Genomic DNA, 17,828 nt, shown 5'->3' with positions numbered 1-17,828 from the left:
TGCGGGGATGGGCGCTCCCCCCTCCCCGAGGCGCCCCCCAATACTGTGGGGTGTCCCCGGTGCCCCCCCGCTCTGGGGGTGCAGGGTTGGTGCCCCCCCTCCCCTCTGAGGTGGCCCCAGAACTGGGAGGGGGGGCAGCGCTGGGTGTCCCAGCCCTGGGGGTTCGGCGCTGGGTGTCCCCCCCCGCCCAGGTGCCCCCAACACTGGGGTGCAAAGCGGGGACCCCCCCCACACCTCGGGGTCCCCCCCCACCGCGAGCCACGCGCCCGCCACGTGACACCCCCCCCCTCCCGCCTGGAATCCCCCGCCCCCTCGGTGTGTTTACATCAGCCCGCCAATCAGCGGCTCTCTCGCAGCGCGGGCGGGGCGGCTTGTGACGGCTCTTTCTATTGGTCTCTCGGCCCGCCAATCGAAATCTGGGCGAAAAGGGGGCGGGGCGCTGTGGCTATTTACATTGCGGGTGGCCACGCCCATCCCAGCCACGGTCCCGCCCCCGCAACCTGCCTGTCTATCCCCACGTGGGGGACGCGCCCGCCCAACCAATCCGACCCTTCGGGGTTAACCAATCCGGAAGCTAGGAGGTGGAACCGAGCCTCCAATCAGACGGCGGCAGAGTGGGTGGGACTAGAAGCTAGAGTGGCAGCGGACTGGTGCAATAGCGACGCGCTGTCGCGCGTTTCCGCCCAACCAGCCTCAGCGCCGCCAGCAGGGAGGCGGGGACGCGTCGCGCGCTTGGCCAATGGGGTGCGAGGCTCTGTTAGGGCGGGGCTGGGGGGCGTGTCCCCGCCGTGCGGGGCGGGGCGGGCGGCGGCGGGGTCCGGCGGCGGCGGCGGCAGCGCAGGGCGGGCGCCCGCGGAGCGGCAGCGGCCCGGCCCGGCCGGCAGGTACGGGGCTGGCGGAGGGGCTCGGGGCGGGCAGGCCCGGCCGGGCCCGGGCGACCCGCGGGGCGAGCAGCGGCACGGCGGAGGGGGGCTGGCGGGGCCTCCGGTGGGCGCTAGGCCGGGCAAGGCCCCGGCCCGGTGGGAGGGAGGGAGGGAGGGAGGGGAGGCCCCGGCCGCCGGCCCCGGCCGCCGGCCCCGGCCGCGCCTCGCACCTCTGCGGCCAGGCCACGAGGCTCGGGCAGCCCCTGTGGGGCCGGGGAGCGCCAGCGCTGCGCTCCGGCCCGTGCCGGGGGGACCGGGGCAGGCCGCGGGGGTCCCACCCGTTCTCCTGCCGCCATGGCCTCGTCCCCGCCAGGCTCCCGAGCCAGGCCCCGGGCCCCTCTCTGCGTGGGCCGGAGCCAGCGTGGGCAGGGGACGTGCGCAGGGGGTGCGTCCGGCAGAGCCCCGGGGAGCGGGGGGGGGCTTCTCCCTCCTCACCGCCCCGACCCTCTCCCCCGGCACCGGCTCCACGCCAGCGAAGTCCCCGGGGCCAGGCACAGCGGCCCCGCTCCGGGGGGACCCCCAACGCACAGGCGGGCCGCCCCACACCCCACCTTTGCAGATTGCAGTGACTGGAAGCTGCTTTCACAAATTTACCTAAAAAAAAAAAAATCAAAAACCAGCCACGGAGGCTCAGGCTGCAGCACACGGGTGGGCTTGGGCCACCAGCCCGGGTCAGCGTGTCCCCGCCAGCCGTGTTTACGGGGGACGGGATCCGGCACGGGCAGGCCCGCACGACGTAGCCAGCTCCTGGCTTGTGCCCTTCAGATATTTGGTTACGTGCTGGCTCTTCAGGTTTCAGCCTGGCGTGCAGCGACAAGCCGGGTGTTGCTACAGGTAGGGAAGGTTTTCCCTGCGGCTGACGCGGTGGCGGCTCATCGGGAGCACGCTGGGCTCTGCGGCGCTTCGGAGGGCGGCGGGTCTGGAGCCTCATTCCTCTCTCAGGCCTTGGCCACGGAGGCCACAGAAGAAGCTGTGTCAAGCCCTCGGTTGTGTTTGTTCAGTTCCTAATAGCTCAAGACAGAAACGCGTATTATAATGTTGCGTTGAAAATGTTCGTGTTTCCTTTCTGAGCTAAGAAATCTGCAGGTGTTTCCCTCTGAGGAGCTCCTGGGTGCCAAGCTGAGGGGACGGCCCTTTTCCAGGCTGAGGGGAGCCCTCATCCCTCTCTGCAGCTCCTGCCAGGACATTGCAGAGAGGCTGGGGCTGGGCTCTGCTCCCAGGGGATCAGGGACAGGACAAGAGGGAACGGCTGGAAACTGCCCCAGGGGAGGCTCAGGCTGGGCAGGAGGAGAAAATGTTTCCCAGCAAGAGTGGTCCGAGAGTGGAACAGGCTGCCCAGGGAGGGGGGAGTCCCCATCCCTGGGGGGGTTTCAGGGCCGTTGGGATGAGCTGTGGGGGATGTGGGGTAGGGGAGAACTTTGCAGAGTCGGGCTGAGGGTTGGCCTCGGTGATCCCGAGGGGCTTTTCCAACCCGAATGGTTCTGGGGTTCTGGGAAAGGCAAAGCCAGGCCTGCGTGGGCTCTGTAAGGAGCACACGTGGCCTTGCAGGATTCCCCACCTACTTACTCAAGAGGGGCAGAAAACACCCGCCGTGCACAGGTGGATAATGTTGGAGGCAGCTGCTGCTTTCCTGCAAACTCTGAGGTTTTATTCCTGAAGCGACCCGCCAAGGAGGGAAGCAGACTCGTCCCCCTCCCTTGCAGCAGCAGTTTGTTTGTTTCCCCTCGCAGCCGCGGGATGGTGAAAGGAGACCCTCTGAGCCGTTCCCCTCCGGGTCATCCATCACCCGCCGGGCTGGGCTGGGCGACCCGCACTCTGTCATCGCGCCGGCCCTTCCACCGCTGTTCATTTGATCCCCGGTGGTGCTGTCAGCGCCTGCAATCCGGGCTGCTGAAAGGCAGCCGCCAGCCAGCCTGCCCAGCGCCCTTCGGTGTTGACAGGACACGTTTCGTCAGGTTTTAGTGGCCTGAAGAACGGTGCCGAGCCCCGGCAGTGGCAGGTTGGAAAAAGATCGTTGAGTCCCAACTCTTCCCCGTCCCGCTGGGAGGGAAAGCGGCGGGTCCCGAGGTGTGAGCGCAGGGCCCGTGCTGCCAGGTGCCTCCATATCACAAACAGCAATAAAACTCCTCCTGGCAGCCCCTGAGCCCTGGCAGAGTGTTCAGTTTGCTGCCCTGAGCTCCATTTCCAGCCCGTGCTGCTGCACAAATCGCTCCGCTGGGTTTTTTCCGCTCTCTTTCCTCTCTGCCCGCGCCTGGGCAGGTCCCATCTTCCCCCTGGATGTTCCGTGGCATGTCCCTGCCTCCGATCTAGGTTTCCTCTCCCAGAAGAGAGCACTGGAAGGTGTTGTTTGCTGGATGCTCTGTTTTGAAGTCTTTTTTTTTTAAAAAAAAAAAAAAAAAGTCTTATTATCAATTCCCTTTGAGAAATTAGAAAAAATTGGTGCTGGCAGGCTTGTGTGCGGGGCTGGTTGGCCGCTGTGGAATATTGCAGCCATAATCCTGGTGATCAACAGGAACCGTTTGTGAGCTGTCAAGTGCAGAACGTGTCGTCTTTGCCTGAGATTAAAAGTAGCTCAATGAAGAGCAGTGTTTAGGCTGAATTGGAAATCAGGCTTTCTTGGACCCAGCTCAAGAGCCGCGTTCGATGTTTCTGGCGCTTTCAAAATGACGGGGCTGGCGGGGGGGGTGGATCTGGAGACACTTTGTTTTGTGCCTGCGCAAAGTGGGGGGATTGTTCTTGTGGATGCGGATTAAAATAGTGCAGGACGAGATTATCCTCCAGCTCGGGGATGGAAATAGGATGCAGTTCCTCAGCAACTGAGGTAGCTGAAAATGGAAAGCTCCACATCTGCTGTGGGCTGCGAGCAGGGGCTGGCACCCCCCCAGTAGCCCAGCAAGCGTGAGAAGGGCGTACCAGGAGTCCAGCCTAACATTAGAAGTCTGGCCTAACCTGGGAGACTTAGCATCCTCTAATTAGAGGGCTGAAGGCAGCGGGGAGCAGTGGGTGACTCCCCCAGGTCTGCAGCAGCTCGCCAGCTCAGCGCTTCAGAAGCGTCGGTGGTAGGGAATAAAACCTGAAGCACCAGTATAATGGGAAGGAGAAGCCTGCGGGGGGGGGGAACAAAAAAGAAAAATACTTGAAAGACATCAGGGTGGTGCTAGAGCGTGGGCTGGGCCGGAGCCGGATTGCAGCCTAGCAGAAAAAGCCAGACCTAGTCACGCCGGGTTCCCTGGTGGAAGCGGAGAGGGGGGGAAAATCGCAAGTGCCATGCGGGGCAGCTGGCAACGCTCCCGGCTGCTGGAAAAATCTACACAGCCGGGAGAGGAAAAGTGCAGTTTGGGCCTGGGAAGCGCAAAGGGAGAGTAGAGCGAGGTAAGCTCCGCGTGGGAGAGGCCGGCGGCAGGAGCGAGGGCGTTGGGAGCGGGGACTGAACCAGACCGACCTGCGGAGCGCCGGGAGTACCTGTGCGAGCTGAAACGGGGGATCCTCGCCCTTGGGAAACGGGGCTAACAAGCTGCCCTTCTCTAATTGCTGCTTCAGAGGAGTGGAGAGGTGGCCAGTAAAAACATTCCCCCCCTCCTCCCCTCTGTGCGCCGGCACTGCCAACACACGGGTCAGTCCCGGCTCCTGGTCGGGGACTCTAACGGTCCGGGTGAGGTTTATGGTTGGACTGGATGATCTTCAGGGTCTTTTCCAACCTGGATGATTCTGTGACTTCAAACCAGTTTGCTCACTCTCCAGTCTGCCTCTTCTCTGGGAAGCATTTCTGCGCTGGTTGAGGAGGGTGGGGGGAATAGCAGGTTTCTTTTTGTGAATGCTCGACAAGTTGAAATTTGAGCGGTGTTCCGCCCAAAGTGCGGCTGGGGTGAGGGCGCAGGCCTGGGGATGCAGCTCTCCCGTCCCCGTGGTGCCGGCAAACCCAGGCGTGCTCCCCTTGCAGGGCAGGCGGGGAGGAGAGGAGCCCTGAAAGCACTCAGAGGAGTTTGGGTTTGTTGTTTTTTTTTTTTTTTCCTAAAGTCTGGGTGGGTTTTCCTGCTATTTATAGAGCCGGGAGCCCTGGCCGACCAGCCTCCCCCCTCACATAACCCGGCGCTCCCCGCCGAAGCAGCCTCCGCCGAGGTTTGGCTCCGGCCGCGCCAGCCCGGGAGGGTGAGGAGGACCATATGTCCTTCGCCTGGAGCCAAGCGCGCAGCTGCGCTCCATTCGCCCGTCTGGTGCTGACTTGTTAACTCTTTGGGGGTGAAGGGGGGGAGCGGGGCTCACGCCACGCGTAGCGTGAGGGAAGGATGCTCCCGCTGGCAGAAACCAGCCAGAAGTGGGTCTCTGAAGGGTTTGGCCTCCTGGGAGTTCCCTCAGCCCCGCTGTAACTGCCCCGGGTTTGTTCTGCCCCGTGTTACCCTCCTGAGTTAGGTGAGGAAACGGTCAGAGAACCGTATGTGTAATTCTGGGATGGCGAAGGGCTTTATCCAGGTTATTAATAACTCGCTGTGCCTCGTGCTGCTCCGAGGCGGGAGCTGGGCCCTCTGCTCCCAGGACGGCTCATTCCAGCCTCAGCACCAGCTCGCCATCTGCTGCCTCTTGTCCTCGCCCCTCGCCCTCCCGGCACGTGGAGGGAAAACACTCTCCTGGGCGATCAGCTCGCCCCGACCCCGCGGCCCGGCGAGATCTCCTCCTCTGCGCCGGGCTCTCGCGGCGCGGCGGGTCCCTGCCCGTCGCCCTCGCCGTCCTCTCGCTCCTCTGTCCCAGCTTTGGCTCCCTCAGGATCAGCCACCCCCTTTTATACCACGCTCGGGTGCTGCCTGCTCTAAAGGGTCCTTCCCCCCCACCTCTTCCTGCGGATTTACTCCACAGGTTTTCTTGCGTGAAATGTCACGGCGGAGACATCCACACAGAAACCTGGGTGTTTCCTCCAAAAAGAACCCAAAACCCATCGCCGCTGGGACAGGGGTATGTTGTTGGCATCTCCCTGCTGGAGCCACACTCATTAGTTTGCCCTCAGACGTCTGGTCACTGGTACTAATTTGTGCTAATGACTATTTCCAGTTTAATGGAGCCGGCCATGGCCCTGGCTGGGGTCAGGTCCTGCAAAATCTGCAGCCCTGAAGCATCACCCAGATACCAAACACGGCCCAAATTTCTGTTTTCCCTCCGCATGTTGTCCAGGACATTTTCCCAAAGAAAACCTGCCTTGCCAGGCTGCTGTTCCAGCCCCGGGTGAGGATGATGAAGATGTTTGTGAGGACTCAGAGGGGCCTCCTCGGGCCCTGCAAGCAGCTCTCAGGCGGTGCTTTGTGTGCTCTGGATGTCTTCTCTGAGCTCAATCCCCACGCTGAAGATTTTTTTTTTTTTTATTATTTTAATCTACTTATTTTTTCCACGGCAAAAGACAAACAAATCCAAGAAGCCTTCATGAGAAGAAAGCAGATTTTTAAGTGTGTTTCAGTTTGAACGGGGAGCCGTGGCTCTGAGCAGGAAGCTTGCTGCAGCGCCTCAGCAATATGTCAAAATTACCCTGGCTCTGCGCGCACTTGGTGGAGCGTCAACAGGCTGACGGCTACAGCGCTGCTCCGGTGACTCAGATAAATAACACGCAGACCAAAACATACATTGAGCCTGGCTTGGCCAGACTGGAAAATGCACTTTTGGAAGGTGCTTTTCCAGGCGGGGGTGGGGGGTGGCTCTGCACTGCCAGGACTGCTGATAGGGGAAAACCGCCACGACCTTGGGTGCTTCAGACCCAGCCGTGACAGATGGGAGATAAAGAAACACTTGGGTTGCATTTGTTGGGGTTTTTTTTTTCCTGTTCAGGGAGTTTTTTCACCCAGGATATTCCCAGTGGAAGCCTCTTCTGCCTGCTTGCTGCCTGCTGATTCTCCCAGCTCAGGGGCATCGTGGGAGGGCTCCTGTCCTGCTCTGTGATGCTTAAATGTCCACGCTGGCCTCCCCCCAGCTCCCTTTTTGCTTGGGGCTGACCAAAAACCTCCAGTTCTGCACGCAGGGGAAGCGTTGGGACAGCTTAAATCTAACAAAAGAGGTGGGAATAATGTGGCAGGGAAGCGTGTGTGATAACCACGACAAAACAACTGCCATAGTGAACATGGGGGGGCACAGAACGGGGCTTTGGACACCTGTGTGTTTTATAAAAATGAAGAAAAAAAACGACCTGTTGGTGATGGCCACGGCCTTGGCGGTGCCGGGGAGGTACAAACACCTCCCGCGCTCTGGTTTTGGCAAGCGGCGGGTCTGTTTGTGCAGCCTGGGCACGGCAGCAGATGGTGCCCAGCGTGCCAGGGGTCCCGGCTCTCCCTCTGCCCCAGAGGGGCTAGTGGAAGCCCAAATCAGGAAGCCAGGCTTGGCCAGCATCCCCTGCCCCCTGGGAGCCCCTCGGTTGCCTGCGGTGGGACGTGCGGGGGGCCGCAGGCTGCGCGGAGGTCGGGGTGCTGGCAGCGGCCGGGCTGTTCCGACGGGTTTGTGCTGAGAGCTGCTGCCTGTGCCGCTGCCCGCGCGCCCCAAAATCCCATCCTCTGCCGGACGCTGGGGGAAAACCCCTTCGTGTCCCAAAGAGCTGCAAAGCTCGGCCGAGAGCCGGCCCGGCGGGAGCAAGGCCTCTTTGCAGCCGGATTAGTGAGGAGCGTGGAGTTTTGGGGAGGAAGAGGAAGTTTTTTATTTATTTAAAAAAAAAACAAACAAAACATTGCAAACGCCTTCCCTCCTCTCTCCTGCTGCTCCTCCAGCTAAACTGTTCTCCGCGGAGGCCGGGACGGAGCCGCAGGACCAGCGCAGGCACCTCGCTCCCTCTCTTGCTGCGCAGCGTTGCCAGGTTCATGGGCAGAACGTCCTCTTGGGTGAGCCTCAGAGTGCACCCTAGCCACCTTTCCAGGCAGCTGTGCCGTTTCCAGGGCTTTGAGGATTCCTTTGGCACACTTTATATGTTTTCCCTGTGCAGACAAGAGTGCTCTTTCTCTCCACCCTGCCCCATGAGCACGGACCACTCCAAAAGCCTATTTAGAGTTGGTCCATGTATTAATTTTCACACCCTTGGCCATCTCCAGTGCCCAAGTTCAAGCCATTATTTCTACTTTTTGTGCTGAGGTATTTGGAGGAAGGACTTCAGACTCTATTACCTGATCTTTGGTGGTTGTCACGTATCCTGCCTTGTAGATACCTTGTCAGACAAAACTGCTCCTGTCTCTGAACCAGGATTCATCAGCTTCCTCTCATGGCTCCTTCCTGAGGTCTGGAATGAACTCCTTCCGTCGTTTCCAGGCAGTTGTGTGTCACTGGTTCTCCTGTGGTTCCACTAAGAAAAGAGCTGGGTCGACCATATTTTTATATCATCCTGCTCCACTAGGAGAGCTTGGTGCTTGAGGTCCCTTTGAGTGGGCCCCAGCACCCATCCAGCCTCTCTGGGTGCTGTACATAAGCTGCGACCCCCACCGGCCCCTCACACCTCCCGGGTCCTTGAGCTCCGGGCTCTGCCTGCCCAAACGCCGGTGCTGGCAGCCAGAGGAGAGGCAGGGCAGGAGGAGAGCTCCCCCCCATCCCAGCGTTCCGTGCCTTTGCGCTTGCTTTGCAGCTCTGTTCCCCTTCCCGCCAGCCCTGTGACTCCCCTGCCAGGCTCGAGCCGTCATCAAAAAATCTCCTTGACCACGGCAGAGCCGCCCGCTCGGCTTTGGCACGCCTGAAGTTTCCGTGCGCAATTCAGAGACGGTTTTTGCTTCTCCGCAGATACCAACGGCTGCTTGGTGCCGCGTCCCGAGGCAGCAGGCAGCCCGAGGACCTTGCTGCTCTTCTTTTATCTTTTTTTTTTTCCCTTTTTTCTTCGCTGTGTTAAAGCTGTGCCGCTCCTGGGGACCCAAGAGCGTCGGTACGCAAGAGCTGGGCACCTTTGTTATTGGGGGCGTTGTGCGACAGCTGTTGTGTCCTTGGTGCTCATCCATGCTTTGGATTTCTCCCCAAAACAGGAATAATCTGCTCGGCCCCCAGACCAGGCTGCGTTTAGCGAGTAACGAGGGATCTCCCGGGCAATGGGAGCTGCCGGGACGCAGCCATCACCTGGGTGGAGGCAAAAAGACCCGGCTCTGCCAGGGGTGTTGCTCGTTCTCACGGCCTTGCAGGGGCTCCTGGAGACTCTGAGAGGTCGTCTAATTTCTTTTCGTGTCCTTAAAGTGAGATCAGACGTACCTGGACCAGCTGTGATGCCCATCAGTAACTGTTCCCTGAAAATTTCAGGGAGAGGCTTGTCCCCCTGCAAAGGGCATCAGTTCCCATTGTCACTAGTGGTCTCCCTGACCTCACCCCCCCCATCCAAATCCAATTTCTGCTGCTGCAGAAAACACCCACCCACCCCTTCTTTTATCCTCAAGGACAAAAGGCTGATTTTTCTCCAGCCCCCCTGTACCTAAAGGGCTCTTGTGTGGGACCCTCACCCACCTCGAGACCAAACCTTCTGCCAGTCACCCCAAGACGTGGACGTTTTCCAGTCCCGGGGGATGCTCCCCAGTTCATCCCCCTGCCCCAGTGCTGCACTGGAACTGGATTCAGCTTAGCTCCAGATAAAGCTTTAACCCGGGGAGAGTAAAACATACAGCTGGAACGTCGTTACGTGGCATTTGGATGGTTTTCAGCAGCCTTGTGCTGGCCTTAATCCACAGTTCGCTATTCCATAGGATTTCCCTGTTGAATGATTTCTCCCTGTTGAATCGTCGATCTGTCTGTGTGTCCTTCCCTCCCTCTGCTCCCAGGGACCTCTCAGAAATTGAGGTTTGGGACTCTCTTAAGGTTTGTCTTGCTTCTAGCCACGCCGCTGGGACTCGGAACACCTGCTTTAGAAAAAGGCAGCTTTCGTGTCACCAACCAACAGGCTTTTGCGGAATGCCCTCTGAAAATAAAAGAGATTACGGCCGAGATAAAGGGACACGGACTGGCGAGCGAGTCTTCCACCAGAAAATTCAGTATTTTGGGTAGGGGGCAATGTGCTGCTGGGGTGTTGGTGTGTTGCCTGGAGTGATAACCCAGCTGTGGCCTTTTGGTGTATTTTGTGGCAGATTTAAAATAAACGGGGTGGATGGACGGGGTTTGGGGTGCCGGTGCCTGTCCAAGCCCTGTTCACAACTTCTCCAGGAGCTGCTGGTCACCTCATCCCTTGTTTTAGGTCCAGATCAAATACATTCAGACCATCCCTGATGGGTCAAAACCATGAAAAAGAAACGCTGCTGCTGCCAGCACTCTCGAGGAGAGGAGTCGGGAATAACGCCATGCCTTGCAAAAAGCAGCTTTTTGTGCTGGAAGCCTGAGCTACCACCCCTCAGCGTGGCCAGTGGCGAGTGTCCACCCAGGAGTCAGGTGGCTGGGGTGAGCTGGGGACCCCCCAGCAGCTCCCTCAGCCCCTGTTTTTCCTTCGCAGAGTCAGTAATGATGAATGGCTCTGACCTCGCCAGCACGACGGCGTCCAGTCCCACATCCAAAGAGGACCAAGTAGTGAACGGCCACGATGAGAAGGAAAACAACCCCTTTGCAGAGTACATGTGGATGGAGAACGAAGAAGACTTCAACAGACAGGTAGGACCAGGAAAGGGGGGTTGCCAGCTCCGTGTTTCTGCAGATGGAATGAGGGGAGGGAAAGGTTTCCCTGCATGGGCACCACGGGGCAGGGGGGTGAGTCACGGCCGGCGCAGGCCCTGCGAGGAGATGGCGGCTCGAGGGAAGAGCCATCCTGTTTATATTGGAGCTGCCTGTAGTGACGTGGGGTGGATAAAGTCAGAAAAAAAAACCTCACCATGCCTCTGGCCCTCTTGGATCCTTCTCAGGGGGACGGGGAGAGCGCTGCCATCTCCTGAGCTTTCTCTTTCTGCACGTTCAGCTGGAGGGAGGGGACCAGCCTAAAACTCAGCGCTGAAGTGTGCGTAGCCTGGCTAGCTCAAACCTTGCATTTCGGGTCAAACTTTCCCAAAAACACTTGGCGCAGCCTCAGTAGGAGCCTTGGCCACCAGATACTGTGTCCGTAGGGGCCAGCTGAGCTCCTGAAAGCTCCTGGTGGGACTTGAATGGCTCTTGCCTGTGGAATAATGATGCGACCCGGCGAGCTGGGGCAGAGGGACCAGCCGCGCCGCGTCCTCCTCGTGCTTCTGCTTTGGATTTTCAGCCAAACGCAGCATGAGGCGGTGGGGAGGAGCTTGCTGGGGGCTCGCTGCTCCCTCCCACCGTCATCCCAGTAGCTGGGGAGAAGTCAGACACCTCGAACTGGGCAGGGAAGGAGCTTGCACCTTCAGCTGGCTGCGCTGAGCGACGGGGCAGAAAACCTGAAGTCTCCTGGATGCTTGACCCCTCCCTGCAACATCCACCCAGCAGATGCCCAGCGCCGGGGTATCGGGAGGCAGGAGGGGCCGCCGGAGCCGCGGGCAGGCTGGGCAGAGAGGGATTTCACACCCCCACCGCGCCCCTGCTCACTAAGGGAGGATTTCATCAGCTTTCCTGGTGTTCTCAGCAGAAAATCTCCCATGTGGGAACACTTAAATCTTGTTCCCACCGGAGGAGACTGCAGCCGCTCTCGCTCCCCGACGGTAACTCCGGGTGAGCGCGGCCTCGTGTCGCCTCACGGGAGGGAGCTGTGACTCACGGCTTTTGTTTTATTTAATGACCTGATTCCAGCCCCCCCCAGCAGCTGCGCCGATGGAAACGTGCAAGATTAATTAGTTAATGTTTGTAAAGCGCCGTCTTGATTAAAAGCCTGACAAAGGCAAAGTGCAAAGCAAACCATAGCACAGCTCCGTGCCCAAGGGAGCGTCCCAGGGCGGACGGAGATGGAGGAGGGAAGAAAATGGAGCCGAGACCTCAGGGCTTCCCTGTGTTGGGCTCTGCGTTGCCAGGATACTCCCCTGTGCTTTCCTGGGCTGCCAGCCCTCGTTTCTGCCCTTCCGAGCCCTTGGCCATGCCCTGGGGAGCGCAGCCCCTCACCCAGCTCCCAGTGAAACGCTGCTCGGGGGAAAATGGTTCATGCAGCAGCTGGAGTCACGCTCTGAAGGCAGGGAGCTCTGGGTCCGTGGGAAGGCAGCGCTCCTGGCCCGAGCCGTCCCCGCGCTGGGGATGCTGCACCTCGAGTCTCCGGCCTGGCTCTGTCCTGCTCCCCGGCCGGGGTCACTCCTGGGAGCCCCTGAGATGCCGCCCAGGGGGCGGGGGGGCAGCAGGCACGTCCCTTTCAGTGGCACTCGTGGCTTCTGCCACCTTCCCCTGCCAGACCCCAGTGGCTCAGGGCCGTAAGACCTCGGCCTGAATCTTCCTCTGCTTGTTCTTCCCTCTTCCTCAGCTTTCTGAAGCCACGCTGCTTCCTTGCCTCCTCCACAAAGGTTTTCTGCCGTCCAGGCCCTGACAAGGGGAACAAACAAGTGTCTTCAGAAACCCGCAGGCTTCTTGGCACAGTCCTCCCTTATTTATGCAAGCGACCTACCTTTTCCCACAGAGCCAGCACATCCCGGAGGGCAAAAAGGGAGTGGTGGGCTCTTGTGTGAGATGAAACTGTGCTGACAGCAGGCGAGGCTGGGGCAGGACCTGAGGTGGGAGGTGTCAGAGCCGCATTAAATACCCCAGGAGGCCAAAGAAGAGCCCTGAGCAAATACTGAACCCTTTCTCTCCTAGTTCAGGCTGTCACGATGCGCTGCAGAGGAGCTGCAGGCGCTGGAAGGGCTCTGCTCTGGGAAGGGAAACTGCTGGGCTGCAGTTAGAGTCCTCGTTGGAGAGGGAATATTCGCTCCAGGCTCACTCCCTTGGTGGCCTGTAGAAGCGCAGGGTCCCAGGGCTGTCATCATCAGGGTGAGCCAGCACTCCTGGCATGGTTTTTTTTTTTAATATCCTCTTTTAACACTCTAGTACCAGTGTGTAGTTTCAAGCATAGCATCTGGAAACCCATCTGAGGACAGCGACGGCATGTTTTTACTAGCGGTAAAGGGGATTTTCCCCTGGCCAGACCCGATTTCTAAGGCTGGTGGCGAGAGGCAGCGCCCCAAGCTTGGTTACTGTGCGAGAGCGTTTAACAGTCACAGAAAGGTTTGGGTTGGAAGGGACCTTCAAGGTCATCTAGTCCTAAAAGTCACCTCGCAGGGAGTTTTCCGGGCTGTGAGTTAAAATAATTTAAATGTCCCCGAGCTGGGGGCTGGCTGGCTTGCAGAGCTCCCCTTTCCCCCCTCCAGGCCACCAGTTTTTGGTCATAGTTTCTGCTTTCTTGTAAAATGGAAGGACTTAAGCTTGTCGGAGCGTTTTGTGGTTCGTGGATTCACTCAGCCCTCCTGGATTCAATCCCAGCTGCTCACAGTCGTGCTGTTTTCTGGCTGTCGCCCCATCTGCTCGTTTTCTGGCCACCACGTGCCTGTCGAGCAGGAGGCAGCGGCGCGGGCTGCCCAGACTCAGCCCCCCCGAGAAAACCGCCCTGGAAGGGGGGAGCAGCGGGTGAACACGACCTGCTGATGCTACAGGGTAAGGCCGGGACCGCCAGCGCCCCGTCTCCTGCCTGGCTCTGCCTGCACACCCCTGCCCGAGTAGCTTTCTGCCCCGGCCAAGCCCCGTGGCTTTCCTCGGCCTCGGGAGGAGTTTTCCAGCGGCGGAGAGACGGCGTCATCCCCGAGAGCCGACTGCCACCCTGCGTCGGTGCGTGCAGAGCGCTGGGGGGCTGAGGGGAGCCGGCTTAACCGACCCCAGGAGCACGGGAAGGGTGAGCAGAGCTGGTTTATCCAACCCCAGGAGCACGGGAAGGGTGAGCAGAGCTGGTTTAACCGACCCCAGGAGCACGGGAAGGGTGAGCAGAGCTGGTTTATCCAACCCCAGGAGCACGGGAAGGGTGAGCAGAGCTGGTTTAACCGACCCCAGGAGCACAGGAAGGGTGAGCAGAGCTGGTTTAACCGACCCCAGGAGCACGAGAAGGGTGAGCAGAGCTGGTTTATCCAACCCCAGGAGCACGGGAAGGGTGAGCAGAGCTGGTTTAACCGACCCCAGGAGCACGGGAAGGGTGAGCAGAGCTGGTTTAACCGACCCCAGAAGCACGAGAAGGGTGAGCAGAGCTGGTTTATCCAACCCCAGGAGCACGGGAAGGGTGAGCAGAGCTGGTTTAACCGACCCCAGGAGCACGGGAAGGGTGAGCAGAGCTGGTTTAACCGACCCCAGAAGCACGAGAAGGGTGAGCAGAGCTGGTTTAACCGACCCCAGAAGCACGAGAAGGGTGAGCAGAGCTGGTTTAACCGACCCCAGAAGCACGAGAAGGGTGAGCAGAGCTGGTTTAACCAACCCCAGAAGCACGAGAAGGGTGAGCAGAGCTGGTTTAACCGACCCCAGAAGCACGAGAAGGGTGAGCAGAGCTGGTTTATCCAACCCCAGAAGCACGAGAAGGGTGAGCAGAGCTGGTTTATCCAACCCCAGAAGCACGAGAAGGGTGAGCAGAGCTGGTTTAACCAACCCCAGGAGCACAGGAAGGGTGAGCAGAGCTGGTTTAACCGACCCCAGGAGCACAGGAAGGGTGAGCAGAGCTGGTTTAACCGACCCCAGGAGCACAGGAAGGGTGAGCAGAGCTGGTTTAACCGACCCCAGGAGCACAGGAAGGGTGAGCAGAGCTGGTTTAACCGACCCCAGGAGCACGGGAAGGGTGAGCAGAGCTGCGGCGTCGCTCTGCAGCAGAGGATCCGCGCGCTTCCCCGTTGTGATTTTATCCGCCGTCCCGTGCGTTTTGCAGCGAGCTCGGCTGGAGCCTGGCAGCCTCAAATCCACTCATCCTCAAATCCTCACATCCAGTGTGTCCAGATGTGCCCTAAATCCCATCCCCTTCTCTGCTGGATTCGCCTGGTAAATCCCATCCCCTTCCCTCCTGCACCCAGCCCCGGCAGGCTGCAGCGCCCGGGAGCGATGCCTGAGCTCCGCTCAAAGGGGCAAGTTCTTGTGCTCCTGGGGCTGCCTCTAGGCAAGACAACGAATCTAGGTTTAAAATCTAACTCCGTCCGTTCTGTGACGTTTGTGAGGCAGCACATTGCAAATTCTTTCCCCAGGTGGGGCCGACGTAGGGAAACCCCTGACCTACCTGTGACTAACGGGTCTCTCTGGGCAGGTGGAGGAGGAGCTGCAGGAGCAGGAGTTTCTCGACCGCTGCTTCCAGGAGATGCTGGAGGAGGAAGACCAGGACTGGTTCATTCCATCGCGCGACCTGCCCCAGGGCATGGGGCAGCTGCAGCAGCAGCTCAACGGGCTCTCGGTCGGCGACAGCCACGGGTCCGAGGACATTCTGGTAAGCGAAGGTGCCGCCAGGTCAGGCAGAGAGCTGGGGGCCTGCCCGGTGAAAGGGGTGTTGATGCAAGAGCTGGTGCTGATGCACCAGCAATGAGGCTTTTGGGGGGGTTTCTGTGAGGGTATTTATTTTAGCCACATATCCTAAAGGCAAAAAGAGCCAGTTTTGTGCAGCTTGCTCTCCTAGAAGCCGTGGGAAGGGTGGGCAGAGCTGGTTTAACCAATGCCAGAAGCATGAGAAGGGTGGGCACAGCTGGTTTAACCAACCTGAGAAGCACTGGAAGAGTGGGTGGAGCTGGTTTAACCAACCCCAGAAGCACGGGAAGGGTGAGCAGAGCTGGTTTAACCAACCTGAGGAGCAAGGTTTGCTTGCACCCAGCAAGCTGGGACCTTCGTGGCCTTTTGGGCAAATCTGGGGTGTCCTGGCAGGCTGGAGAGGTCTGGGGGGGCCCCACCAGCTCTGCTGAGCACCCCCAGCGTGGATGGATTAATTCTGAGCAGTGACAGCCAGCAGGGTGACAGGCAGAGCAGCAGTGTTAGGGCGAGGCCTGTTTTCATCCTTGAAAGCCAGAATACACCACGGGGCCATATGGACCAGCACGGAGGGGGCTTGTTCTGGCCCAGCCCTGCTGAGCTGAGCTCAGGCTGAGCTGCTTTACCCCCCACACTACCCTGGGCGGGGATAAACCAGCCCCTCTCGCCGTGCATCTGCCCCGCACCGAAGCACGGAGAGACAGAAACGGCAGCTTCCGCCGTGTTTCCCCCAAAAACACCTCAGGCCCACCCCGTCCCCTCTTCTCTTCCAGAGCAAAAGCAACTTGAATCCGGATGCCAAGGAGTTTGTGCCCGGCGTGAAGTACTGACCCCCGAGGCGGGCTCCGAAAGACTGTGTCCCCACGCCGGGGGGGACGGAGGGAGGGGGTCGGCCCCCAGCTGGACTCTGCACCAGAGCAGAGTTGCTGCAACGTGGCAAAATCTTGCTCTACGCTTCGAGTACCTTTTTTTTTTTTTCCTTTTTTCTTCTCCTATTCCTTTTTTCTGGGTTTTTTTTTTCCTTTTTTTTAAACTCTTTTGTATCGTCTTCCCACCTCCTTTTGGCAGTTTTTGCTTTCTAGGACTCGCAGCCCTTAAGCCTGTCCTAGAGTCCAACACTCCCCCCCACCCCCTGCCAGCTTCAGAGGCCCATTTTGATGCGCGCTTCAAACCTGCTTAGTGGAAAAGTCATGTTTTCTTGTTTAAGTAGAATCTGTAGGGAACCCCCTGCCCGCCTGCTCCCTCCCCAGAGGCAGCGAGCCCGGGCCAGGAGCCGCGCTGGCGCTCCCCGTTTCCCTTCGACGGGATTTCTTTCGCTAAAGGAAAGGTGAAGTGTAACAAGACTGTAAACCCCGAAGTTCCTCCAAGCAGCAGCTCTCGGCGAGGTGCTGAACGCTCGCTCCTCTGCGGGTAGACCAGGGTCCTGCCTGCTTCAGCGCTCTGCGTGGAGACGGGGCCCGTCAGGCAGCGCCGCAGCCGTCCGAGGGAAGGGCTGCTCCTACAAACCCAACTTCTCCTTAAAGAATTCTTCCCCCCGCAACTCCTGAGCTTATCCAGCGCTACGGGCTGCGGCTGCGAGGCACCTGTACCTTCCTTTCTCACTGAAACAAACCCTGAGAAAAAGGGAATAGAGCCCCTGCGGCGGCCCGCGGCGGGGAGTCGGTGTGGCGCAGCCTCCCTGGGCGGAGGATCCTCCGTCGGGATGAGCCTGACCCCGGGGAGCACCCGCAGACCGAGCAGGTGACGGGCAGCGTCTCCGTGTGCCGGGCCCTTTGCCGAGGCTCCGGCGGCGGGTGGCGGGATCGGGGCCTCCGCCGGGTGAACTCGCTCTTGGGAACCTCCAGCCCCGTCGGCGGGAGGTGGTTGGGCTTCAGCTCCTTAAACCCCAACCCTGGGCACTTCTGGTGTTTTAAACCCAGCGCAGAAATCTGCCTCCTGAGAAAGCGGGAGCTGCTGGGCGAGGTGTCCAGCCTAATGCTGAGACCAGCCGCTGCCTCTCGTAGCGTGGACGGGAGCGTTCGCTCCCTGCCGCCGGTAAATCTCGCCTCCCCGCTGCACTTACTGCCAGGATTCCCCGTTAATTAAACAAGGAGTTAATGGCGAGGAGCGCGGAGCCCGCGGGGGTTTGGGTGGAGGTGGGGGCTGAGGCCTGGCCCCCTGGCTGAGCTCGGCGCGGCCGCGGGGGGTTGTTGGACCAGGAACGCTGACGGCGCGCGGGGGGTTTTGCTGCTCCGTAACTCAGCAGATCTCCCGGCTCTGGCTGCCCAGCTTAAAACCAGCACTAAACCCGCACGCTACCGCAGCTAGAGCCGGCAGCCTGTTGAAGGTGCCTGGCTTAAATATTCCTGTTCAGAGATAAGGCTTGGTTTGGGTTGAATTCTCCTGTTTTCTGGTACGAGCCGTGCTCAGGCTTTGCAGGATGTAACCCGGGACATGGGGAAGGGCAAAATTCTGTAGCAGTAGCACAGTTTCCCCCCCTCCCTGCCCTTTCTCTGGTTTCTATTTGATTTCTTACCACAAAAAAACCCCAACAAACCAACCACCCCCACCCTCTGACATGCTGTAAATTTCAGACAATGCGTTATTAAAAATAAACTTTTTTTGGAACTGAGC

At 59.5% G+C, this 17,828-nt stretch overlaps 1 protein-coding gene across 2 annotated transcripts; it reads left to right on the top strand.

Annotated features, from left to right (window-relative positions):
- The first annotated feature begins 801 nt into the window (after nucleotides 1-801).
- Nucleotides 802-17,826, top strand: PAIP2B (poly(A) binding protein interacting protein 2B). 2 transcript variants are annotated; one of them, XM_074904207.1, is made up of 4 exons: nucleotides 802-884; nucleotides 10,330-10,484; nucleotides 15,007-15,183; nucleotides 15,989-17,826. In XM_074904207.1, exons 2-4 carry the CDS (start codon nucleotides 10,338-10,340, stop codon nucleotides 16,043-16,045), a joined length of 381 nt encoding a protein of 126 aa, XP_074760308.1. In that variant the 5' UTR covers nucleotides 802-884; nucleotides 10,330-10,337; the 3' UTR covers nucleotides 16,046-17,826. The 2 variants fall into 2 exon arrangements, with proteins under 2 accessions (XP_074760308.1, XP_074760309.1); XM_074904208.1 differs by lacking the exon at nucleotides 802-884 and adding an exon at nucleotides 4,155-4,295.
- The last annotated feature ends 2 nt before the right edge of the window (nucleotides 17,827-17,828 follow it).

This window comes from Athene noctua, chromosome 4 (genome assembly GCF_965140245.1).
Source record: "Athene noctua chromosome 4, bAthNoc1.hap1.1, whole genome shotgun sequence".
In the NCBI taxonomy this organism is placed as follows: domain Eukaryota; kingdom Metazoa; phylum Chordata; class Aves; order Strigiformes; family Strigidae; genus Athene; species Athene noctua.
Note: the sequence above shows the minus strand (reverse complement) of the source record. Positions and strands in the feature narration are given on the sequence as shown.